At 39.1% G+C, this 26,924-nt stretch overlaps 1 protein-coding gene across 6 annotated transcripts in view; it reads right to left on the reverse strand.

The window, feature by feature from the left end:
• LOC121165829 (serine/threonine-protein kinase Sgk3) overlaps positions 1-26,924 on the reverse strand; it is a 131,467-nt gene that overhangs the window by 3,132 nt on the left and 101,411 nt on the right. For 5 of the 6 annotated variants that reach the window (XM_040994789.1, XM_040994798.1, XM_040994808.1 and 2 more), the window contains 10 exons: positions 24,521-24,570; positions 22,472-22,529; positions 12,790-12,873; positions 12,564-12,695; positions 11,386-11,498; positions 11,259-11,295; positions 10,682-10,768; positions 7,293-7,388; positions 6,348-6,503; positions 4,319-4,408 (listed from right to left, as the gene is read on the reverse strand). In XM_040994789.1, coding sequence (XP_040850723.1) covers positions 4,319-4,408; positions 6,348-6,503; positions 7,293-7,388; positions 10,682-10,768; positions 11,259-11,295; positions 11,386-11,498; positions 12,564-12,695; positions 12,790-12,873; positions 22,472-22,529; positions 24,521-24,570 — 903 coding nt within the window. The remainder of the gene's footprint in view (positions 1-4,318; positions 4,409-6,347; positions 6,504-7,292; positions 7,389-10,681; positions 10,769-11,258; positions 11,296-11,385; positions 11,499-12,563; positions 12,696-12,789; positions 12,874-22,471; positions 22,530-24,520; positions 24,571-26,924) is intronic. The other variant, XM_040994825.1, reaches the window with a different exon arrangement.

Below are 26,924 nucleotides of genomic sequence, written 5' to 3' on the forward strand. Positions count from 1 at the left end.
GCTGCACTGGACAGAGCTGCACTGATCCAGAGCAAGGAGCTTCTTTTGGGTCTCCCATGCGGGTGCAGGGTCCCAAGGACTCGGGCCAGGCTCTGCTACTTTCCCAAGCCATTAGCAGGGAGCTGAATCTGAAGTGGAGCAGAAGGGGCATGAACCTGTGTCCACATAGGATGCCGGTGCTGCAGGTAGATGCTTAGCCTGTTACACCACGGTGTTAGCCTTTTGTAGTATTTATTTATGCAGATACTTCTAAATTCTTTATTTTCAAATTGACTAGTTTTTTTTCCTTATGGCTTTAGAGTTGAAAACTATTCTCCAAATATCTATGTAAATGCAAATATCTTTGGCCTTTCTCTTATTATTTAGTCTTTCATTAAGCCTCCATTAGGAATTTTTCTCCTGGTAAGCTTAGGTATCTTCCTACTTCATTTCTTTGAAACATTTTTGTGCTTTTCAGATGAGATCGGGCGCGTTCAGGGTGGTATGGCCATAGACAATTTTTCTGCTTTTCAACTTATGTTATTTTATACAATGGGCTCTGAGTCTTTCTGTGTGTGTATGTGTGTTTGTGCTTTAAGTCTGATTCCTTACTTTACATTATACACACAAAATATCATCTTAGGTCTTGTAAGGGTTTGGAGTCAGACAAAACTAAGTCTTCACTCGATCTTGGCCAAAAGGCTGAGGCACAATACTCCTAAGCCTTAATCCCTCAGAGGTCCTGGACCACAGTAACACAGTGAAAGGGCCTAGGACCTAACACAATGCCAAACACAGCAGGCACTCACTAAACATTCATGACTTTTCTCTTGCACTCTCCATTGGAAATCTATTGCACAAATATGCCTTGGCACTAGAATATACACTCACTCCCATCTGTCGCTTCCAGAATTCTATCCTTTCCCACTGTACCTCACCCAATTCCTTAAAACTGAATTCATTTCCTTGATACCAACCAGTATTAATATGAGCTATTCCCTCACCTAGGAATGAGCATCTTTTTTCTGGTTATATTAAATCTTGTGCAGGAGGCTTGAATGGTTTGAGGACTACCAGCCTCCACCCTGTGTGGGTCCTGACCTAGTCTCACACATGACTTGTGAATGACTTGCCTAGAGCATGGCCAGGCCACTCTTCACTGCAGCTCCATTCTATAGTCTCCTTCTTCAGGAGAAGGCTCCAGAATACCTGCCAACCTTACAAAGGTGTCAACTATTCCCAAACACCATTAACTACCTTACCTCTGTGTAATAATTTCACAAGCTTGGATATTGCTTAATAGATGAAATACAACAACGCGGCAACTGACAAAGGCAGTCTTACCTCAGCAGTTGTTTTCCAGGTATTTCTAGTCTGGGATATCTATAAGCCTGCTCCCACCAAACAATCAAATCTATTTCCATAGTCTCCCTCTCTGCCTTTCAAATACATCAGTGAGAGAGAGAGAGAGAGCGAGAGAGAGAGAGAGAGAGAGAGAGAGAGAGAGAGAGAGATCTTCCATTCATTGGTTCATTACCCAAATGGCCACCAAACCCAGGGCTAGACCAGGCCGAAGCCAGGAGTCAGGAGCTTCTTCCAGGTCTCTTACATGGGTGCAAGCACTCAAGGTCTTGGGCTCTCTCTGTTGCTTTACCAGGTACATTAGCAGGGAGCTGGATTGTAAATGGAACAGCTGGGACTAGAACTGGGCACCCATATAGAATGCCAGCATTGCAGGAGGTGGCTTAATCCAATATGCTGCAACACTGGCCTCTAAACAAATCTTTTTATAAAAAATAAATATTCAATAGCATAACTTCAATTATGAAGATGAAAACAAAGACTTCAAAATGCTTTTTATTCATTATTAGCAGGTAAATAAACTGATTCAAATCCTTTATGATGCAGACTACCTGGGCACATGCAATGGAGGTGAACACTTTATGCAATCTACTGGATTTTGGAAAGACTTTCCTAGTAAATGCTAGATACATCATTGTAAAATGTTGAAGCTTAGTACAACCAGAAACCCAATTCTGGGCCCAGCATGATGGCTCAATGATTAAATCCTAGCCTTGCATGCACTGGGATCCCATATGGGTTCCTGCTTGTGTCCTGGCTGTTCTACTTCCCATCCTGTTCTCTGATAATGGTCTGGGAAAGCAGTAGAGCATGGCCCAAGTCCTTTGGCCTATGTACCTACGTGGAAGACCTGGAAGAAGTACCTGGCTCCTGAATTCGGATCAGTTTAACTCCAGCCATTGCAGCCACTTAGAGAATGAACCAGTGGATGGAAGATCTGTCTCTTCTCTCAGTAAATCTGCTTTTCCAATAAAAATATATCTTAAAAAAAAACCCTGTTTCTTTTTCCAGTAACAAGTCCTAATTAGATTATAAAACACCAAGAAGAGGTTTTAGCCTAGTGGTTAAGACATATTGGAGAGACCGAGCTCAGCTGACTCCAACTTCTGCCTCCAGCCTTTCCTCGATGCAGACCCTTGGAGGCGGTGGGGATGACTTCAATGAATGAGAGGGCAGAGCTGGATAGCATTTCTAACTCCTGACAGGCCTTGGAAATCTGGAGAACTTAGTGGATGGGAGCTCTCTGTCTCTCAGATACAACAACAAATGCCAACCAGACTAGAAATCAACTAATTCATTTTTTTCACAGGGAAAGTAAGATCAAAAGCAATTTCTATCTGCTGCTTTGATGCCACATTTCAATCAGACATTATTATGAGACTTGTCTTTTCAAACTTCATCTTATATGTTTTAATTAGATCATAACAGTACATGGTTATATAACCCTTTACCTCTTTCTGCATCTGTCTTTAATTAACTATTTTCTTGAAGACAGAGTGCTTGTACTACCTGTATTTTTCAGCTGAGCGACTAATAAATATTTAACTCACAAATTTACTAAGAGATGAGAAGAAATGGAATTAGGTTCTTACTACAGGCTAAACATCTGAAAATCTGAAATGTTTCAATGTTAAAAATATTTAAGTCCTGACACAACACCACAAGTGTAAAATTCAACGCTTGACCTTATGTGACAGGTTGCAGCTGAAAAGTAGGTACAATGAATCGAATGTGCAAAATGACCTTCAGGTTCTGTGTATAAGGTGGTATGTAAGGTGTATATGAAACATAAATTAATGTCATATTTAGATGTTAGTCCCATCCTCAAGGTATCTCAACATATGCATTTGATAATATTCCAAATCCAGAAAGATAATCCAACATTTTGGATAACAGATATTCAACCTGTAGAAATTTGAGCTATTTGGAAAAGATATTGTCCCTAACGGAGGAGAATTCTGGCTCTATCACCTCAGGATATATATAGATAAAATCAGTCTACAACTATTAGTATGTCTGAGAGGTATAACTGACTTTAGAGTCATGTACATATTTAATCCTGGTTCTGTTACCTTTCATCCAACTATGTGACATTTCTGAGTATCCATTTTTTTCATTTGCAAAACATACATAATAAGAGTAAGTTGGCAGCTTATTTAATGAATAAATTAAACATTGTCAGGCATACAAAACATATGTCCTTACACAGGAACCTATCAAAGTAACTAGCATAATACTATTTTTCAAAGATTTATGTTTTTACTTATTTGGAAGGTAGAGTGACAGAGACCTTCCTTCGGCTAGTACACCCTCCAAATGGCTGCAATAGCCAGGGGTGCATGAGGATGAAGTCAAGAATCAAGAATCCCGTTTGGGTTTCCCAGAGGGGTGGTAGATGCCCAAGTACTTGGACCATCATCTGCTGCCTTCCCAGGCCCCATAGCAGGAAGCTGGAGCAAAGCAGAGCAGGTGGGACTTGAACTGGCATTGTGATACCAGATGCCAGTATTCCAGCAGCAGCTTATTAACTTGCTCTATCAGCTCCTCTAGGACAATCACTGGCCTCCTGTCTTTACTGTTGTATATTTATTTCCAAACTTTTTCAACACTGTTAATACCATAAATTATGTCTCTGGAGTACCTTTTGCTTAAAAAGAAAAAAAAAACCTGCATTTAAAACGAACACCTAATTGTTTCGCATACTTTTCACTAGGCTCATTCTTTTCTCATGCATATTCCAAAGAAGCACTTCAAAATGACTTTGCTAGATGATATTTTCATCAACTTCAGGTATCTAATTAGTCATCCCAAACTTACTAATTGTGATCAGACAACCCTGAGACATTAATGTATTTACAAATATATAGGCACTGACCCTGTTTCACTCAAGTTAGAGTTAAGATTTTCACAATCAGAGTAAAATAAGTTAATTCCATATTTTACTATTTTAATCAAAAAGATTTTAATACATGCTTACCACATTAGGATTGAATGGTGGTGGAATTTTCTTTTGTACCAGGTCAGTCCAGCTGAGTGATTCAAAGAAAGGATGGTTCTGAATTTCAAGCTAGAATATATAAAAACAATTTTTCTTTTACTAATGCTGAAGAATATGTTAAGTAGTCACTAAGAAATTTTATGAAGCCCAAACCACTTGCCCTTTAGTACTTCTTTCTAGACATATTTGTGTCATTTATATGGCAGAATACTGGAAGCATTACTAGGAGAGTCCTCAGTAACAGCTGCTTAAAACAATTTACTTTAATTTATGTCTTCCCCACAGAGCTTTCTGATAGGTAAAATGGGATTAATGCCCTAAATATTTCAAAGGCTGTTTTAAGAATCAGCATGAAATGTGGAAATAAAAATGCTATAAAAAGAACAAGGCACATCACAAGTACAAAGAATTATTCTTACTTGAGTTGGGGAAGTAAAGAAGTCAGAGAGTTTTAGAAGTCAGACAGACAAAAAAGCAAGGTGATGAGCTCTACTACCAATGGTAAAACAAAAAAATAAAATCATTCCACTCTGGGTTGGTATTATCCAAAGCTGGCACAATACGGATTACAGTGTTCCCCCCAGCAGGGTGCCACTGTAGTGTATAAACTGGAATCCAGCCTAGTTTTGTAGATTTAAACATCCCTTAAAAAAAGTTATGTTCAACAAATTAGCATGGAAAAAAATGAGACAATGTTCTAGGCAAATCAAAAAAGGTGTCAAGAGAACCAGAGTCAAACTGGACAAAAGAGCCACAGTCCAACGTGGCTGCAGTGCAGTGAAGGATGACGTCGGCAAAGAGAATGCTGAGAGGATACTGAAACTGCACCAAGAATTCAGATTTTAGTCTAGGCTTATAAGACATCATCAAGGAGTTTTAAGTACAGGAATGTCACAACTGGGCTGTCTTGGTTTATTTAAGATTATCTTTGCTATGGAGTAAAGACCCAATAAAGGAAAAACCAGCTATCAGTTTGGCCCAACTAGAGATAACAAATGCCTGGAGAAAGGGTTACAATGAGGCCAAGGAAAGGTGTGTGGATACAGGCAAGATTGAGGACTTTGAATAAGTTAGAGCAAGGAAGAAAAAAAGGCGAAGAAGACCGCTCTGCTACATTTCTGACCTGAATAGCCAAATGGAAGTGATATTCTTTCGTATGAAAGGGAACACAGAATAAGACAGCAGGATTTCATTCCTATGTTAGAGGTACTCTCTAGATAGCCAAGCCCAACAGATGTGTAAATCTAGTGGTCAAAAGAGAGAGACCTTGAGGTGAAGACACACAGAGAAGTAAAATCATGGGACCAACCTAGATTGTCCAGCAAGAGGGTTTTGAGAATCACAAGTATGGCTACATTTAACAGGCTGGAGAAGAAGGACTTACGAAGGGGATTATGGAGGGAGCAGAAATACAGAAAAATAAAATATGACAACAATGTGGGCTCCTATAGAAGCCCAGGCAACAGCAGAGTACTGCAAGTTTCATCCCTGCTCAGCAAGTAAGCTGAGGAATAGAAGGATCCAGTGATCCTAGCGACACCTTCATGGCTGACTCAGAACGAAGAGAGACCGGGAAAAGGAAGTGAATACAGAAAACTCTGAACCAAGTTGGGTTTTGAAAGGAAGACAGAGGAATACTTTGCCAGAGAGTAGGAGTAAAGATTTTTTTTGGATTAGCATTAAAAATTTAAACTTAAAACATTTAGGTAGTTTAAAACATATATTACACATTTTTATGAAGGGAGGGAACAGAAATTAAACAAAATTCAAGTAACTGAATGTGAAAGTTTGATATAAGGAATGAAGGGGATCAAAATACTACAAAAATAAAAAAAAATACAACTAAAAGTGTTTTGAACAATGTATGATTCTCTGTAAACACAAGTGACCACAGTGTGGACACATATGGTACTTTTCAATGCCACAAAAATGGGGTTTTGTTTAACAATCTTTTACAAATCTTAAATAAGTCCAAATAAAGCTGTTATTGGGAAAACATGTTACATACAAAGTCTTCTTTGGCACCAAGTCGATTTTGCCTATTTTTCTCGAGGAGTTCTTCCAGAATGGACCAGGCCGTGAGGCTCACTCCTGGCCTCAAACTTAGGGGCTTGTGAAGAATATTATCATACATTTCAGCAACATCTCGGCAATAAAAAGGAGGCTGAAAAAAAATAGCAGGAAAATGAAGAAACCTGGTAAACCTGAGTTACACTAAAATGGAGTTTAAAACAGTTCAATTTGGCCTTGATTTGCAAACAACAGCTGGGTCCAGACAGCAACTCTGGCCTCCTGTGGTGAGTGGATATTTGTGGTCCAGTCTTCCAACAGGGTTTCTAAAATCCAGAACACTAGACAGCTCAATAAAGGTTTGCTGAATGAATTAGAGTCAGTTTGTTCAAAAGCATCTCACACTGTGTGTAGCCTGGGAGGCTGATATTGTGACACAGTGGGTACTGGAGTGCCAGGGTTGAATGGTGGTAGAATGGTTGAATGGTGGTAGACATTTGGTATAGTGGTTCAGATGCCATGGAAATGCCCAAATCCCATATTGATATGCCTGAGTTCCAAGTCTTGCCCTGCTCCCAGCTGCAGCTTTCTGAAGATACATATCCTGGGAGGCAGCTCCTACTTTGGGCCAAGCCTTTGCTGTTGCAGAAGCTCGGGGAGTGAACTAGCAAGAGATTTCTCTCTGCTTCTGAGAAAATTGAAATGAAAAAATTGAAATTTAAAGTACTGTTTGGTATGACAGAAAAATAATCATGCTAGCTTGAAACTGCAGTAACAAAATGAAAAGTTACTCTTCTTCAGTGCATATTCCTAATGCAGTTGATTTTTTAACTGGGCTACTACTGCTTTGTTAATCCAAGTGCCCATAAAATCTTAAGAAGAGCAAGAGAACCAAGTCAATGGTAACATATGGGGATAACAATGGAAGAGCAGGAACACGTACCAATCCATACAGCATTTCATACAGGACGGCACCAAGACACCACCAATCCACGGTGTTGTCGTATGGCTGCTTCCTGATCACTTCAGGTGCAAGGTACTAGGGAAGAGAATGAAAATATTAGAGCAAGTCAAGACATAACTCAAACTGAGGAGTAACTGAAAAAGTTCACACACTTTACACATTTCTACCCAGATTATCAATGGATAGGAGTTGTCATCTTATGACAGCAGTTCCCAAGCAGTGTCAAATGGAACACTTTTCAAAGCAGCCATTTACAAGTACTTCCCTTGGAAACTGATGCAGTTTAGACAACAGAGGAAAACAAAAAATGAGACTTCATCTTGAGTATATAATGTATACATCTGGAGAGATCTTTCATGAGATTATTTTGGAAGCTTCATCTGGTCTTTCCTCATAATGTTTTCCTCAATGAAAGAGCTATTTTTAAAAATTAATTAATCGCTATTTTAAAAATAAAAATTAATTAATTAATCTTAAAGATAGAAAGAAATGTATTTTCCACCTGCTGGTTCACTCCCCAAGCTCCCACAGTTGCTGGGGCTGGCAATGGTAAAGCCAGGAGCCCACAACCGAATCTGGGTCTGCCACCTGGGGATTAGGAACACAAGTACTCAAGGCAATGACCTGGCCCATTACTGTTGCCTCCCCAGGGCACATCAGCAGGCAGCTGGAAGTGAAGTGGAGCTGTGACCCAGTTTTTCTGAGTCACCACACCAAAAATCTGTCCTGACAAAAGAATTCTTGATGTTGCAACTGAAACTTTTTCCCCTCTTCTCAGTAAAGGAAAAAAGACTAAATTACATTCATATTTAGAATTATAACATCAATTCTCTAATATATTCTTTTGAAAACTTGCCAAAAGTTGTTAGATGGTTATTTAATTTTAATTTGTAAAAACGTCAAACTCATTGCAATTTCATACGAATGAATTTGAATTTTAGATTAAATAATATATAACTTCTTCCCACATAAAATAAATAAATGAAAATAATTTTCTAAGCCTTAAAAATGTGATCTGAAGAGAGGGCAAAAGAAATAAAAAAGGGCTTGATGACTTCTAGTCATATGTAGGTTAAGATGATTAAAAATAGTTTCCTCTTAAAAACCACAGGATTTTAGACATTTTATTAACTATGACTTAAATACAAATTTTCTCTCTCTCTCTCTCTCTCTCTCACACACACACACACACACACACACACACACACACACACACAGTTTCTTACAGAGAAACCTAAGAGCTAGTATTAGAAAAAGAAAAAATATATGTATTTCAAGGAGCTGCTTGTGACACTAGTATCCCACAAGAACTGCAATTTGACTCCAAGCTACTCCACTTTTAATCCTGCTTCCTGCTAATATATGTGGGAGGGCAGGAGAAGATGGCCGGACTACATGGGCCCCTGCTACTCATGTTGGAAAACAGGAGAGAATTCTGGTTTCTGGCTTCAACTTAGCCCAGACCTGGTAGTTGCAGCCATTTGGGGAAGAAATCAATAAATAGAAGATAAATAAAGAAATTTTTAAAAATATATAGATTTCAAGGTATTTCATTTTATATTTATATATATTGTATATTATGTATTTGTATTATACATACTGTTTATGTACTTCAAGGTATCCATGGATTCAACTATAGATAAAACATGTGTGAAAAAAACCTACATTTACATTAAATATGTACAGACTTTTTTTTCCCTTGTTCTTCATCCTAAACAATTCATTTCAGTGACTTTGCGAAGTACTGACACTGCAGTGGGTAGTTAAGTCACCTAGGAACGATCTGAAGCACATGAGAGCAAGTGTATAGCAAACAGCATTTTATATAAGGGACTTTGATATTAGGGCTCCTGTAATCAATTCTCACAGGTATCACCAGATGACCTTAACTACTTATACTTTTAATTAATTTCTGATCTTAATTAGAAGGCTCATGTAAGTAAGCCATTTTATCATATATTTCCAGCTCTGTACAAAAGGGCTTCAAAAATCTAATGGAAAAATGGCATTAATGAATTTTTCATGAGTTAATTCAAATTCCCTTATATTTGGAACTACTGCAGGATAATGCTGGAATATTACATGACATATATGATCATTATAAATACACTGAAAATGAGGAAAACTTGGAACAATTAAATGCATGTGTGAAGTGAGAAAAATAAGGCTTTTACATACATTTTAATGAATTCTGTCGCGAGAAGATCCTTTCCTAGCTAACAGGATCAGAGATGGAATTTTACAGCAATAACTTCTGCTTTGCGATTTCCCCCTCCCACATCCACGGCTATATTTTCTTCTGTTATTCACTGATTTTTTTAATTACTAAGTATTTCAACCCTATCAAAAAATATGATAAAAACCAACAAGCTACCATTCAAATGTAGACAATTTTTATATTTGTGCTGAATACTGAGAGCAGGACTTGTCCCCTCAGTGCAGCTTCCTGCTAATGCAAACCCAATGAGGCAGTGATGACTTAGGTAAGTGGATCCGTCCCTTCCACCTGCATGGCAGACCCAGGGTATCCCAAGTCAGTGCAAGCATTCAGAGAGTGAACCTGCTGATGGTAACTCTCCTGTCACTCAAATCATAAAATAATGAAAAAATGAAGTACATAGTTGTGTAATCACCATTAATGATCAAATTCAAGGCATCTTCAATGATTTCATGATTTCTTAAGGGACTATGTAACTATAAGCAAATGCTTAAATTGGAATTATTTTATTGGTAATTATTATTACCCTGGAATTGGGACTTCTAGTAAAAAAAAAATCAGTATAATTTATCTTTGTCAGACACTCAAGAGGGTCTTTTAAGTATCTTGTGATCAGTTAAAAATACTAATTAGGGCCTGGTGCGATAGCCTAGCTACTAAAGTCCTCACCTTGCACATGCCAGTATCCCACATGGGCACAGGTTCGTGCCCCTGCAGCCCCACTTCCCATCCAGCTCCCTGCTTGTGGCCTGGAAAAGCAGTGGAGGAGGGCCCAAAGCTCTGGGACCCTGCAGCCACACGGGAGACATGGAAGAAGCTCCTTGCCTCTGGCTTCAGATTAGCTCAGTTCTGGTCATTGCAACAACTTGGGGAATGAACCAGTGGATGGAAGATCTTTCTGTCTCTCCTTCTTTCTGTAAATCTGACTTAGCCAGAAAAAAAAATATTAAAAAAAAAAAAAGAAAAAATTAGTTATCCATAAACTCTGAATGTTTAGGATGGTTGCTCCCCAGATATTTCCTTCTGGCAGAAAACAGAAGTGACAATCTTTATGCTATTTTTCTTATTTCAAATTTATATATGTAATTTATAATTCAAGTTTGTATTTTATAAATGACCATATGAATGATAAATAAGACACGTTTCTTACCTCTGGCGTGCCACAAAATGTTGTGGTGGTATCAGAAATAGCAATTCCTTCTTTACAAAGCCCAAAATCTGTTAAGACAACATGTCCCTGACAAGTACAGGGGCAGCCAAATTAAAATAACGCATAAATAGGAGTTGACAATTTTTAAAGCTTTTTTGTTTGTAAATAATTTTAGATCTACAAAAAACTGCAAAAATAGTAGAGTCTCATTTGTCTATTAACCAACTTTTCTCAATGCTGACAATCCAATATTACCATAGTACAGTATGAAACAGAAAGCCAACAGTGCTGTATCAGTGGGCTGCCAAGCTCATGGCTAAATCACTTTTAAGTTTCCACTATTTCTATGTACATATACCACTAAGCAACACAGGTATGTGGATTCACGTAAGACAATCAAGACAACTGTGCCACTCAAATTCTCGCATTTACTCCTCTACCTTTGCACTCTGTCTCCTTGTAACTACTACTAAGCTCTTCTTCCTCTATGATGTTATATGAATAATGGAATCTTGCAGTATGGAACCACAGCAACAACAAAAACAGAAATGGTTGATTTGAGAAAGACAATACTTACTACTGAATCCAAAAGAATATTTTCTGGTTTCAAGTCTCTACCAAATTAAAAGGAGAGAAAAGTACAAATGAATATTAAATAAAGAGTATCAACTTTTTTTTTTACAAATAATATCTAAAAATGTTACCTATATACTATCTTAATGGAGTGCAAGTAACCCAATGCACTGGCAATTTCAGCAGCATAAAACCTTGCTCTGTGTTCTGGAAAGGATCGTTCTCTTTGTAAGTGAAAAAACAGCTGTAAAATAGGGAGAAATAGAAAACACATTACAATCATTCAAACATAGGTTCAAACAAACATAACCTGAAAACACAAGAGCAGAAATAGTTTTTGTGACTTTGAACTTAAGTTACAAATGCAGTACCAACACATAGCTGTGATTTCTTGTTCATGTCCTGCACCCAACAATCATCCTCTCTCTAACCATGTCTTTACTACTTGCTGTGAACCTCCCATACTCCTGATTGAGCACTATTGCAGGATCCTTACCATTTCAGGCAAATGCTCTGCAAAAATTTTACAATGCTCAGTTTTCTTGATATTATCATACAATTACTTTACTAAGCCTTTCTTTTTTAATTAAAAATATTATTCAAAGATTGAAAATGGTAGCTAGCCAAAGCAATATAATCCACATATATAAGCTGTTTAAGCCCAAAAAAGTTTTTGGAGAAGTCTGAATCAGGAGCTGAAGAATGGGCTTGGTCAGGATGTCTAGGTGAAACCCAGGGCTTGACACAAGGGATCAAGAAAATCACTTAATCCCTCCAAACTTCAATTTCCCTGCCTAATATTTGGGTATAAGAGTATTTAATTACAAAGTTATCATGACTAACAGAAATAATACATGTAAAAGAATCAGAAAGTATCAGCCCCTCAAATAACCTGTCACTGCATGTTACCTGCATTCCCACTAAACTTAAGGTTTTTCTGCTTAAAAAAAAAAGGCAAGAAAGGAAATGACAGGTTGCAGTAATATTGATGTACAATTGTTGAAACCATTATTATCTACATTACAAATCACATCTTATTCTAATACTTCACGTATAGCTTAGTTGACAAATCTATCCACACATTCTGTAGCTTTAACCCAGGGTCTTTTATGAATCTTCCAAAGTACTACTAGCTTAAGTTATACTTTTCCATATCTTGTGTGGTAAACAGTATCTTGACTAAGGTTCCTACTGAATACATACAGCAGCTGACAATGTCCTGTCCTTCTGAAGCTTGTAAGAAAAGAAACCTCTAACTTCAAGTTATGTCTTCTATTATCAATATTAGAAAACAAATTATAAAACTCACCTCTCCTCCGTTAATAAAATCCAGAACAAAATAAAGCTTTTCAGTTGTTTGAAATGAATAATGTAATCCGACCAAAAATGGATGCTTCACATTTTTTAAGAGCACATTACGTTCAGCCATAATATGCTTTTGCTAGAGAAAATATAAGAGATTCATTTGTATCATATACCAGAAAACAACTCTGTTAATAGAGAAAATAGGCAAACAAGAAAATCCTTTGTTTTACCTCTTTCCTGTTGAGAACTATTTTTTTCTGTAATACCTTGACAGCATAAAATTTTCCATCCAGTTTACGTTTTGCAAGAAGAACCTGTTATGGTTAAATTGTGCATATGATTAGAAATTTCAATACTTTAATAAAAGTAATTTCAATAAACCAAATATTCTTAAATTTTTTTATAAAAAAGAAAAAAACAGCAGGGATGTTTTGAAAATTCAGAAGTAACAAATTTATTCCTACAATTCTACTTTTCTGCAGATGTTTTAATTTTAGAAAGAATACTACTTCAATAATGTGCTAATTGTTGAAATTGCTTGGTGTATGCTGAAGTCCATGGGCCTGAGAACTGTGTGTGTACACACACGTGCTCAAATGCTGGCTGCTGAAGAGTGCCCTTAAATACTGAGACTACCACCTTACTGGCTGTAGAGACGATCAAACACACTGATGTTTCATATTTAGGTTTCTATCACAGCTTGCAACATCAGGAATGCTCAAAGAAAGAAGCACTGTGTGTATCTTTCTGTAACAGACTTGACTGCAGGAAAATACTCTTTTTTTTTTTTTTTAAATTTTGTTTTATGACACAGTTTCATAGGCTCTGGGATTCCCCCTTGCCCTCCCCAGGCCCTCCCCCCATATTGAATTCCTCCACATTGTTGAAGTAGTATAGTTCATATCCAGTCATGATTCCTTCATTGAGAGCATGTACCATGCACAGCGTCCAGCCTCTTATTGTCCAGATAAATTCAACAGTTTCTTTGGGAGACCATCCCTGGTCTGAAGGCAGAGTTGGCAGAATATCATCCCGTCCAATGAAAAGCCACAACATAACATTAACAATTTACAACATTATGGAATTAACTGACATGGTATTAAGTGATCAATATGTTAGAAAATGCAAGTTCTTAACCACATCCTGTGACTACTTCATTGGCATTTCAATTTTAGTATATACACAACTTGCTGCTATACACCTTAAAATGGTTATAGGGTACTATTCAGCTGTCTCATGTCTATTTTCATTTTTATATTTAACAGCTTACAGTACTGAAGCATGATTTTTACTGAACTTTGCGAATTTGAGGATAGTCCAAACAGGCTTATAACTCTAACAAGGCATATGTTAACAACTAAGGCACAGAACAGTTTTAGGAGGGGTGTGCAGAGAAATCTTCAATACCTTAGTGAGGAATAACTAATCTTTGTGTCCTACCTAGTGAGGTATATATGGGTCCAAGCTGACTGTTTCCTGCCTGTTCTAAGCTTTCCTTATTGGTCCCTGTCTATCTAATTTTTTTGGAGGGGAGGGTTCCGGAGCAACCCTGATGGTCATTACAAGAGAGGGTGGGGATCCAAAGTTGGAACTAAGTAAGGACCAGAGAAAGCTCCTTTCCCAAGTCCTGAAGGAAGTGTACTGTTCTTCTGTTGCTGAGGACCGCTCAGGGCTCCTGGCTGTTGTTCCGATGACATCAGATCCTGTGAGGAAGGATCTGGGCTTCTTCCATTCCATCTGGGAGGAAGATACTCTTTAAGAGCTAGAAGAAACCTAGGGGATCTTGCCCCAGAAAAAGGCAGACAAATTCAAATTTTTGCTAAGTATTTGCAGTGGATTCAAGACTGCTCACGACATAAGTTTGCACAACCACTAGATGTTGTCTACTAACTCCTTGCAGTCTCTGGGTATAAATGGAATGTTTGTAAAAGACAATGCTCTTGTTCTGATGACAGATACTCCAGCATTCCCACAGCCTGAGCATTTGGATAACAGCATCCTTTTCCACTTTCCATTGCTTATAGTAGCACAAAGTCCAGCAAATAGCAGGCAGTCAATGAATATTTGCTGAGTGAGTAGAAACGTGGATATGTTATGGTTACAATTTCTGGTCCCCAAAAACTCAGTAAATAGACAATGCATAATAACATTTATGAAAGCAGCAAAAATGTAACTGGATACAAGTTCATTTTTATAACAGACTAAAGCACAATAGGAAAAATGCCTACAATTTTAATGATATCATAACTTAATAAATGATGCCTTTCCCTGGTAACCCTGGCCTCAAGTGATTCTCCTTTCTTGGAATGGCTTTGTTGTCAGGTTATGTGATTCATGTGACACAGTGTCACAGTTACCAGTCTTCACAGACTGCTTTCACTCTCCAGCTGTTATTCACACTGACATTCATTTTAGTCTTTCCAGGCTCATCAGAAAAAGCTCATCTTCACAGAAGATATCCTCTATCAACCCAACTAGACTTCTACCTCTCACTACCTGCTGTGCTGTCACATCACCCTATTTTTTTCTTTTCTTCAAAATCATATTACAATTTGTAATTATTTGCTTGGCTATCCGCAAAAACATTTTTATTAATTTATTTTCATTTTTTTTCCCTTGAAAGACACAGACAAATGGAAACAAAGACTTCCCATTCCCTGGTTCACCTTCCCAAATACCTTTAAGCATTAGGGTGGGACCAGGACAAAGTCAGTGGCTTGGAATTCAATCTAGATCTCACACAGGTGGGAGCACTTGAGCAATGTGTTGTTTCCTAGGTGTGCATTAGCAGGAAGGCGGATAAGAAATAGAGGATCGGAAAAGAGAAGATGGCCGACGTAGGAGGAAGGCTGTGAGGGAGTCTCCAGTGAAAGAGGGATAGAAAGTCACAGAAGCAGCAAAGAGGAACAGCAGGGAATCGCAGGGAGAGGTCCGTGAGGCTCCCTGGGACAGTGTGGAGCCAAAAAGATCCACACAACTCGGAAGAACAGCGAGAACGGAGCAGGGCAAAGGTAGAGAAACCGACATCCCACTCCAGACCTGCTGAGTCACTTTTGAAAACGGCCTGACGGGAGACGCGGACAGCCCGGAGGCGGGGAGATCGGGCGGATCGTCGCCGGCGGCAGCCTTCGGCAGCGGTGGAGGCAGACTGCAGCGGCCGAACGTTTGGTGAGCCGGGGGGTTGACGTGGCAGCCTCCGCATTCCTAGACCCCTGCCGAGGTTTTAGCCTCTGAGAACGCGGGGCAGACGGACTGAAACTGTTGGGTTTGTGCCTTGGGAACTGCGTGCAGTGGTTTTGGTGGCTGAGGGGGCCCCGGGGGGGCGCCTCGGGTGTTCCTACACTGGGGGGGCCAGTGCGTCTCGGTGCAGAGAGGCTGCTGGCGAGGATCTGGAGTCCTCCACATCCTGCCTGGTGGAAGTGAGATAACATCAGGAAGACCCTGGTCGCCGCGCCGAGCGGCTGCGCCGAGCGGACTAGGCGGCCCCGCCTGCAGCAGCCGCCTCCACAGCGCAGGTGTCAGGTGTCAGAAGAGCTCTGCCCAGCTTTGGGAAGTGTAGTGCTGTGTGTCCCCGACACGCAGGTACCACTCCCATAGAGTGAACTGCTCACCTCTCGCCTCCCACCCTGCAGTTCTGAGCGTGGGCGTCCCACCAGGAGAGCACTGAAAACTCCTGCATCACACTGACACGGTGCGAACCTGCCGTGAAATTATAACAGGGCGCCTGGGCCACTCCTCCGCTAAGGGCCGGTGTGAGAGAGCCACACAGGAACAGGGGCTCTGAACATCCACACACCACGAGTGGTGGATTCACTGCACAAGAGCCACGCCTGGAAAGTGCCTCACCCACAGTCCCGTGTGTGGGAGACGCACCAGGTGGGCTCTGAAAAACCTTGCAGTCCCTGACACGGAGAACGCAAGGAGAAAGCACATAAAACCTTCTAAGTCCTGCGGATTCCCGTGCAGGGGGCACACCCAGAGAGCGCCTCCATCCCTCCACGCCCTGGGGTGTCACACCTGTAGAAGAGGTGCCCAGAGTGTGCCTGGAATCCACTGGGCCCCCAAGGTGGTGCTCTACAGCCCCGGGCCCTGAGAACGCACCAACGGTGCCTTGAAAATTACCACGCTCGACAAACCACGTCTGCAGGCTCCAATCTCTACAGGAAAGCATCTGACAGCCCCTCAACACACGGGTTCATTTGCCCCACCAGAATTCACCAACGCAATGGGAAAAACCACCAGAAAGAGCTGTGCTCCAGATGAAAGAGCCAGCACCCCACCAAACATGGGCCAAAAGCCATTATCAATATCGGCGATGCGAGATGAAGACATGGATGTGTTACCAGCAAAGGAATTGATGAAAATAATGCTAAAATTTCTCAGAGACGTGGACACAAAGCTGGAAGACTACCAGAACCGCATAATCACCGAAATACAACAAATCAAAACCAAACTGGATGCCCAAGAGAATAAGATTGAAAGCCTCATCAACAGAATAAATGCGGCAGAGGAAAGGATCTCTGAAACAGAAGACACACAAAATGAAAGTGCCCAGCGAATTAAACAGCTGGAGACAAACCTCAGCAAAACTAATAAAATGATGCAAGAGATGAAGGATTACCTTAGAAAACTGAATATTCGGATCATCGGCCTCCCTGAGGGAGTAGAAAGAGAATCTGGGATGCAAGCAGTGCTTGATGAAATTATACAGGAAAACTTCCAAAACACTTGGAACACGAATCCACCCCGCATACAGGATGGACAGAGAACTCCCAACAGACATGACCCAAAGAGATCTTCACCCAGACACACGGTGCTCAGGTTCTACTCCAATGAAGACAAAGAAGGAATCCTGAGACAAGTACGAAGTAGAGAAAAGATCACATACAGGGGAAAACCCATCAGAATCACTGCTGACTTCTCCGAAGAGACCCTACAAGCAAGGAGAGAATGGACAAAGATCTTCCAAGTCCTGAAACAAAACAACTGTCAACCAAAAATAATCTACCCAGCAAAGATCTCATTTGTATATGAGAACGAAATCAGATACTTCAATAGCAAAGAAAAACTAGAAGAATATGTCTACACAAAACCAGCTCTGCAAAGTCTCCTTAGAAATGCGCTAGTCCCAGACAAAAAGGAGGCAAATCACAAACAAAGATGGCAAATAAGAAGGTCTCCAAACTAAAAGCTGCACAAACAAGACAACTACATAGGCAACAACACACACACAACACAATCACATGGCAAGGCAAAATTGCAAACTCTCAATTTTAACTCTCAACACAAATGGTCTAAATTCACCAATCAAAAGACAGAGATTAATAGAATGGATCATCAAACAAGACCCAACCATCTGTTGCCTACAAGAAACGCATCTAACCAGAAAGGATGCAAAGAAACTGAAAGTGAAGGGATGGAAAAAGATATTTCACGCTAATGGACAAGGAAAAAAAGCTGGGGTAGCTATCCTAATTTCAGACGAGATAGATTTCATTCTAACTAACATCAAAAGAGACAGGGAAGGCCATTTTATACTGGTGAAGGGAATGATCCATCAAGAAGCAATCACCATCATTAATGTTTATGCACCGAATCTTAATGCACCTAGTTACGTAAAGCAATTACTTACAGACTTAAGGGAAGACATAGACACCCGGACAATTCTTGTGGGCGATCTCAACACACCTCTAACAACAATGGACCGGTCTACGAAACAAAAACTCAACAAAGAAACAACAGAGCTCACACAAACAATAGAACAACTGGACTTAGTAGACATATATAGAACTTTTTATCCTAAGGCCACAGACTATACATTCTTCTCAGCGGTACATGGCACCTTCTCCAGAATCGACCACATGATAGGACATAAAGCGAATCTAAACAACTTCCAAAACATTAGTATCATACCATGTACCCTCTCAGACCACCATGGGATGAAACTGGAAATCAACAACTCAAAACTCCCCAGGAAGTATAGGCACTCTTGGAAATTGAACAATATGCTATTAAACGAACATTGGGTCAGAGAAGAAATCAAAGATGAGATCAAAAAATTTATGGAAACCAATGAAAACTCTGATACAACACTCCAAAACTTGTGGGACACCGCCAAAGCAGTGCTACGAGGTAGATTCATCGCAATCGGAGCACATGTCAAGGCCCAAGAAAGACGCCAAATACAGGAACTAACCTCACACCTCCAGGATCTGGAAAAACAGCAGCAGAAGAGTCCCACGCACAATAGGAAACAAGAAATCATCAAAACAAGGGAGGAGATAAACCAAATAGAAATCAAAAAAACTATACATAAAATCAACAAATCAAAAAGTTGGTTTTTTGAGAAAATAAACAAAATAGACACTCCACTGGCCCGATTGACCAAAAAAAAACAAGAGAAAGTGAGAATCAATAGCATTAAAGATGAAAAAGGCAACATAACAACAGACACTGCAATCATTAAGAAAATAATTAGAAATTACTACAAAGAACTGTACTCCCACAAATTTGAGGACCACCAAGAAATAGAAAAGTTCTTGGACTCCCACCACTTACCAAAACTCAGTCCGGAGGCAACTGCAGAATTAAATAAACCCATAACCGAGGTAGAGATTGAAACAGTCATCAAGGATCTCCCAACGAAAAAAAGCCCAGGCCCAGACGGCTTCACTACAGAATTCTACAAAACATTCCGAACAGAACTAACCCCAATCCTCTACAAGCTCTTCAAAACAATAGAGGAGGAAGCAACCCTCCCAAACTCATTCTATGAAGCCAACATCACCTTAATCCCAAAACCGGACAGAGAACCATCAGAGAAGGAAAACTACAGACCTATCTCTCTGATGAACATTGATGCTAAAATTCTCAACAAAATCCTAGCCAATAGAATTCAAAAAATCATCAGACAGATCATTCATCCGGATCAAGTAGGATTCATCCCTGGAATGCAGGGATGGTTCAACATTCGGAAATCCATAAATGTTATAAACCATATCCAAAAACTGCAAAACAAGAACCACATAATAGTTTCAATAGATGCAGAAAAAGCTTTCGACAAAATCCAACACCTCTTCATGCTAAAAACTCTAGCCAAAGTAGGCATAGATGGGAAAATCCACAACATAATTAAAGCAATTTATGAAAAACCCAACGCCAGTATCATACTGAATGGAGAAAAGCTAGAACCCTTCCCACTGAGATCTGGAACAAGACAAGGGTGCCCGCTATCACCACTGCTATTCAACATAGTCCTAGAGGTACTTGCAGAGGCCATAAGACAAGAAAAAGAAATCAAAGGCATACGTATAGGAAACGAAGAAGTCAAGCTTTCACTATATGCAGATGACATAATCCTATACATAGAAAAACCAGGAGACTCAATACAGAAACTGCTAGAACTTATACGAGAGTTTGGCAGAGTGGCAGGGTACAAAATTAACGAACGAAAATCAACAGCCATAGTGTACGCAAATAACACCAAGATGGAAGAAGATCTAACCAACAGGATACCATTCAAAACAACAGAGAGAAGTATGAAGTATTTGGGAATAAATCTAACCAAAAGCGTAGGAGACCTATTCGAAGAAAACTACAAACTATTTAAAAAGGAAATTGAACAAAACCTCAAAAGATGGAATAACATCCCGTGCTCCTGGATAGGCAAAATCAATATCATTAAAATGTCTATACTACCACAAGCAATATACATTTTCAACGCAATTCCAATCAAATTGCCCAAAACATTCTTCACGGAACTGGATACAATGATTCAAAAGTTCATCTGGAAACACAAAAAACCACGAATAGCTAGAACCATCCTGAAAAATAAGAGGTTAGCAGGGGGAATCACAATCCCGGACCTCTGGACATATTATAGAGCAGTGGCTATCAAAACAGCCTGGTACTGGCACAAAGACAGAAAGGAAGATCAATGGAATAGAATAGAAGCACCAAAAGGGAACCCACACAAATACAGCCAATTAATCTTTGACAAAAAGACCAATGATAGCTCAAGCAAGTGGGAAGGCCTCTTTAGTAAATGTTGTTGGGACAACTGGCTGATAGCCTGTAGAAACAAAAGGATAGACCCACATCTATCACCATACACTAAGATCCAATCTACATGGATAAAAGACCTAAATCTACATCCAGAAACCTTCAAACTCTTACAAGAAAATGTAGGAAATACACTGCAAGACCTAGGAGTAGGTTCCGACTTTCTAAGAAGGACACCAAAAGCAATAGCAGTTGAGAACAGAATAAACAAATGGGACCTCATCAAACTAAGAAGCTTCTGTACAGCAAGGGAAACAATCAACAAAGTAAAAAAGCAACCCACAGAGTGGGAGAAGATCTTTGCACACGATATAGGCGATAGGGGGCTAATTTCCAGGATATACAAAGAACTTCAAAACAACCAAAAAACCAAAACAAACAAGCCACTCAAGAAATGGGCAAGGGAAATGGGCAAACATTTCACAAAGGAACAAGTCCAAATGGCAAACAAACATATGAAAAAATGTTCCAGCTCCCTAGCAATAAGGGAAATCCAAATTAAAACATCGATGAGGTACCACCTAACACCAGTAAGATTGGCCCACATAAACAAGAACACCAACGACGCTTGCTGGCGAGGATGCGGGGAAAAGGGAACCCTACTCCACTGCTGGTGGAGCTGCAAATTGGTACAGCCTTTATGGAAATCAGTCTGGAGAACACTCAAACAACTCGGAATCTGCATGCCATATGACCCAGCAATAGCACTCCTAGGAATATATCCAAAACACCTGTTTTACGACAAACCAACATGCATCCCTATGTTCATTGCAGCACAATCAGTAATTGCAAAAACATGGAAGCAACCGAAATGCCCATCAGCAGAAGATTGGATAAGAAAGCTTTGGTTCATCTACTCCATGGAATACTACTCAGCTATTAAAAAAAACAAATTGCAGTTCTTTGTGGCTAAATGGGCACAACTGGAAACTATAATGCTAAGGGAAATGAGTGAATCCCAAAAGATTAGATACCACATGTTTGCCTTGATTTAACCTGTAATTTTTTGTTTGGTTGTTTGTTATTTTTTGAACCTGTCTTTGATACTGTCTCAACCCAGTTGTTTCGAAGAATGGAACTCGCATTATTCTTAACATATTGTTTACCCATTACTATGTCAATTAATTCCATAATGTTGTATATTGATACTGAGGCCTTGTTGGGGCTTTTAACTGACCGGATCTTTACTCTGTTAGACCTATCTTCAGACCATAGAAGGTCTCCCCAAGAGGCCACTGAACTTATCTGGACAATAAGACGCTGAACTTTATGCTAGGCATGTGTTTTCAAGCAATGAATCTCAACTGAACTTGAACTATGGTTATGCAACAAGGTGGAGGAATCCACCATGGGGGGAGGGGTATGGGGAGGGGTGGGGGGAATCCCCAGCGCCTATAAAACTGTACTACATAATACAGTGTAAGCAACAATAAAAAAAAAAAAAAAAAAAAAAGAAATAGAGGATCCAGGACTCAAATGAGGCACTCTGATGCAGAATATAGGTGTTCTTCAGGGAGCTAGCCCTTTAAGCAAACATACATCCTAACTGGATTGTTTTTATGGACTCTTTCCCCAACAAGGCTACAAACATCACAAAGGTAATGACCACACCAGCGCTGTTCAACCAGGGTCTGCAGGGGTACCTGGTACATTGTAAATGTTCAACACATATTTGTTAAACAACGAGTTTTGTTTCAAATTTAAGTAGATACTTTATCTCCTTAATTTTCCTATTATGATTTTTGACAGTACAGAAAGTATCTTAACTCCATATCCTGCATATGAAAAAAAAACACAGTAGTTAACACAATAATGCATCCCAGAAGTACTTTTTAATAAAAACATTCTTACCTTGCCAAAGCTGCCTTTCCCAATAACTTTTAAAAAATCAAAGTCAGTTGGTTTAGCACTAAAATAACAAGGACAAGAATCAGTCTCCCAGAAATCAAAAAAAAAATGCTAACTTTTAAACATTACATAGCATTTCATTCTTCAGCAAGTATAAGTTGGGTATAAAGTATTCCGTATGATGAATCCCAGGTTTCACACTGGTAGAAGTTGACCTTTACTATATAATAGAAACACCAACAGTCTCAATGAGGTACTTCATAATTATACCCTCCTTAACATTTTTAAGACTTCAGTAATCTCTTTAGACTTAACTCCACAGAAATGTGTCTACATTCTTGTATATACTTTTGAGTTTAAAGCAGCATCTAGCTAAACCAATTTTATTAACTGAATTTCATCAGATTATTTAGGAAATTGAGAAATCCACAATACATCCCTAGAGCTATCTAGTATCTGGTGATTATCCTGGAAGCTACTGGTTGAAACATCAGTAATGATGCTAGGAAAACTTACTGAACAAAAGAAGTCATCTCATTAAAGTCAGAAGACCGCTTGGCTTATTCTCACTGACGGTGACATGGGTGAGTAAGAAACAGAAAAGCCAGATGGAAGACCTCTTTTATATTTAGGTAATGTATCAGGTAAAGCAGCTCTGACTGCTAAAGCACCAGCAGGAGGAAGCTGAGCCCACAGAGCTATTATATCCTTCAACACAAGCCGAAGTCCTGCACTGCACTAAGGAAAAGGGAAATGACGCCACTTACACTGGAAAGTTCCTTGATTTAATTACAAACAGAACAGCAAATTCAAATGTGACAGCAATAACAAGGTTAGATTAAACAGCAAGATTGATAGATAAACACAATTTAGACATTTTTCTTCTTCAGAAACCTGCTATTTGGACTAATTTTTTACTTCAAGCTACCATCTCATTTCCCTTGAGTTGTATAAACTCATTTTCTACACCTGTTTACAATGCTCTCCTGTGAGCTGTTTCCTCCACACCTCCAAATGCTCATCAAATCCAGTGGTCAATTTTCAATTTCTGTCAATGTGTTACATTTGTGTCAGTAACACTAACAGTTAAACACTCTCAGCTCATCAAGACAATTTCTTTTCCTGACACAAGGACACCATATTCTTGGCTTCCTCCTCATCCCCTTGATAATTCTCTCAGTTTCACTAATGGTTCTTTCTTGACCTCCTGATGTTGAAGAGTCTCAAGGCTCAATCCCTGGACCATTATGGCTACCATTTATTCTCCAAATAGAATAAAAGGGCACCAGGCAGCATGATGTTCTATGATAGAATTGCATTTTAGAACTAGCCCAACAAGCCTGTAAGGACAAGTAGGATGGCAACACTACATGCTGCTGCAATCTGTGCCAGCTGTTTCTAATCAATTTGGGCACTCCTCAAATTGAGCCACAAAGCAGCCTTTGAACTACTGGTACTCCAGGCAGTCATTCCCAATGAACTACTGCAGCTGACAGTGAGATGAAGCTGACTTTCATCTTTTCACCCCATTATTTTCCAGACTCTGTTCCTCAAAATGTTTCCCTTTTGCCCAAATAAATATGGTAATATGGAAAAAAAATTTGGATAAAGTCTCACAACCTTTCATATGTTAATATCCAGCATGACTCCTCTGCAACAAACTAGACAGCAACTAGGGTACAGCAAAAATTACAAGCAGTGGCAGACTGTGAAGTAACCCTGTGAGGCTGTTTTTGTCTAAGAGCACCTACGGTCCCTTGGCAAACAGCCACCAGACATTCTATACGCATAATTATCAAACCAGAATAGTCACAGTGCAAAAGAGCACAATCCAATTAACAATATGTGAATTAACACCTGCTCAGGGCTCTACCAAACTAATGAAAAGCCAGCAAGTGAATGAGTCAAAGGGTACTCTACTCACTCCAACTACGTACGGTTAGATTTCACAGGCCTCCAGCTAGGATGGTGTAATTATACAAATCTACACATTTTCAAGAGAAATCTTCTAAAATGTTAGTTTGAGGATTGTGTGAAACAAATTAAACTTACTGAGGATTTCCAGATGGTCCCAAGTTGATGTTTGGTGAGGTAGAGTGTAGCTGTTTGGATGGTGTTAAAAAAAAAAAAAAAGACACAACAGAAACATTCTTATCAGAATATCGAAGATTATTGAAGAACATTTTAAAATAAAATATCCGTAACTGAACTCAGACATTTGGTGTACTGACACATTACAGAAACCTAAGGTCCTGATTCTTTATAAATGTACAGACTTACTTTAAAAACATACATAATCAACGTAAGTTTAATCATTTATCATGTTAACTTTCAAAAGCAATTTTAAGGACAAAGGCAAGCCAGAAATTAAGCTGTACATTGGCAAATGAGTGAAGTAAACGGGACAAAGCTCCTCAGAGAAGAAGTGGGTATTAAAACCTTATTTACAAGCAATCATTTGTTATCTTTTGAAAACTGGTTAAAAGTAGCTGCTCACTTTAAAATAGCTTACTAAAGACAGAAAATGATATAAGGATGATTACAGTGACTACAGATGATGGATTTCTAGTTTTAGCTTAATGGTAAATTTATTTCGAAAGTAAATACAGTCAACTTGTGTTTCAATTAAAATTTTAGAACGGCTTTTCACTTGCAGCAGTCAACACACTACATTTAATTCCTGGTATTAACTTAAATTCACCTAGTTTTCTCAATACCATTTTTTTATATAAAGGCCAAGTAGAAGAGAATTCAGTTTCACATAAATTCAACTTGAATCTCCTGATAGGCCTGGGGAATTTCACTGTTATAAAGGTCTCAAATTTGTATTTTCTTTACTAGAGTCCTTTAAGATTACAGTCATAACCTAAGAATATGAAAAAGGCCTTAATATACATGAATTTACTTAAGTTCATTTCAAACTGAGGCTTGAAGTTGTGAATTATTATAGTTTCTTACAAAGGTAACACTGATTAACTTCATAATTTCAATACATTTATTATTTCAGTGAATGCACAGTTAGCTAGATGAATATACCAATGGAAAAACTTCTTATTTATATGAGGAAAGAAAATCAAATTAACATGGATCAAAAAAAATTTGTTCTCCAAATTATTATATACGCAGATAATTTTTATTATTCTGCAATGATTTTCTAATAGAACACTTACATGATGCAAATTATTGTGGGTTTATATAACTAGACAATTTTTATGGTGTCTATTGAAAAATATATTGCCTGATCACTAATTTGAGGATGACCTGTAATTTATTAACAAATGAACACTAATTGAGATCACAGGTTTCTTAACTTTTGACCTCTATTTTCTCAGGTGGTAGATCTAGACACCTTCTAATATATTTTCTAGCTATTTTCTTCATTTAATTATCCATCTTAAAAGTTCTTAAGAAAGCAAAGTAATTCCCTTTTTTGAAAGTATTGTTACCAGTGTTTTAAATGTCAAGAGGTCCTAGTTCAAGTTTCAGACATTGTGAATGAAAAAAGACACACAATAGCTGTGAAGGTGACAGTAGCAGACAGAAGCCAGAACTTGGGGTCTCTCACTTTTATTTTCCCTTCAAAGCCAGATGTTTTCTGAAACAAAGGCAAGACATTCTTCAAACGGTCTAAAACTGCCAGGCTCTCATGAGAATAGCAGGCAAAATATGAAAAATTAGTTATATAGCTTATATAAGATTCTTAAACTGTTTAACTTCATTTAGTGGTTGCTTATATTTTAAAAACTGACTAATTCACTCTACATATGAGATGTTATATACTGGTTTCATTTCATGTATGTCAAAGGTTAAAATTTTCTTTTTAAGGTATATTCATCCATTTGAAAGTCAGAGTTACGGGCCTGGCGGCGTGGCCTAGCAGCTAAAGTCCTTGCCCTGAATACGCCAGGATCCCATATGGGCGCTGGTTCTAATCCTGGCAGCTCCACTTCCCATCCAGTTCCCTGCTTGTGGCCTGGGAAAGCAGTCGAGGACAGCCCAAAGCTTTGGGACCCTGCACCCATGGGAAACCTGGAGGAGGTTCCTGGCTCCTGGCTTTGGATCAGCGCAGCACCAGCCGTTGCGCTCACTTGGGGAGTGAATCATCGGACGGAAGATCTTCCTATCTGTCTCTCTTCCTCTCTGTATATCTGACTTTGCAATATAAATAAATAAATCTTAGAAAAAAAAAGAGTTACAGAGTGGGAAATGCAGAGAAAGAGAGAGAGATATCAATTGATCAGTCTTTCATCAGTTACTCCCCAAACGGCTGTAACAAGCAGGAAGAGGTCAGGAGCATGATTTGGTAAGGTGACCCAAACATTTGGGTCATCTTCCATTGCTTTTCCCAGGTACATTAGCAGGGACCTGGATCAGAAGTGGAACCAGGGTTCATATGGGATGCTGACATGGCAGGTGGTAGGTTAACCCACAGGGCTGGTCCCAAAATTGAACAAAT

The sequence above is a fragment of the Ochotona curzoniae genome, unplaced genomic scaffold (assembly GCF_017591425.1).
Source record: "Ochotona curzoniae isolate NIBS_2020 unplaced genomic scaffold, NIBS_Ocur_1.0 contig_1071, whole genome shotgun sequence".
Lineage (NCBI taxonomy): Eukaryota > Metazoa > Chordata > Mammalia > Lagomorpha > Ochotonidae > Ochotona > Ochotona curzoniae.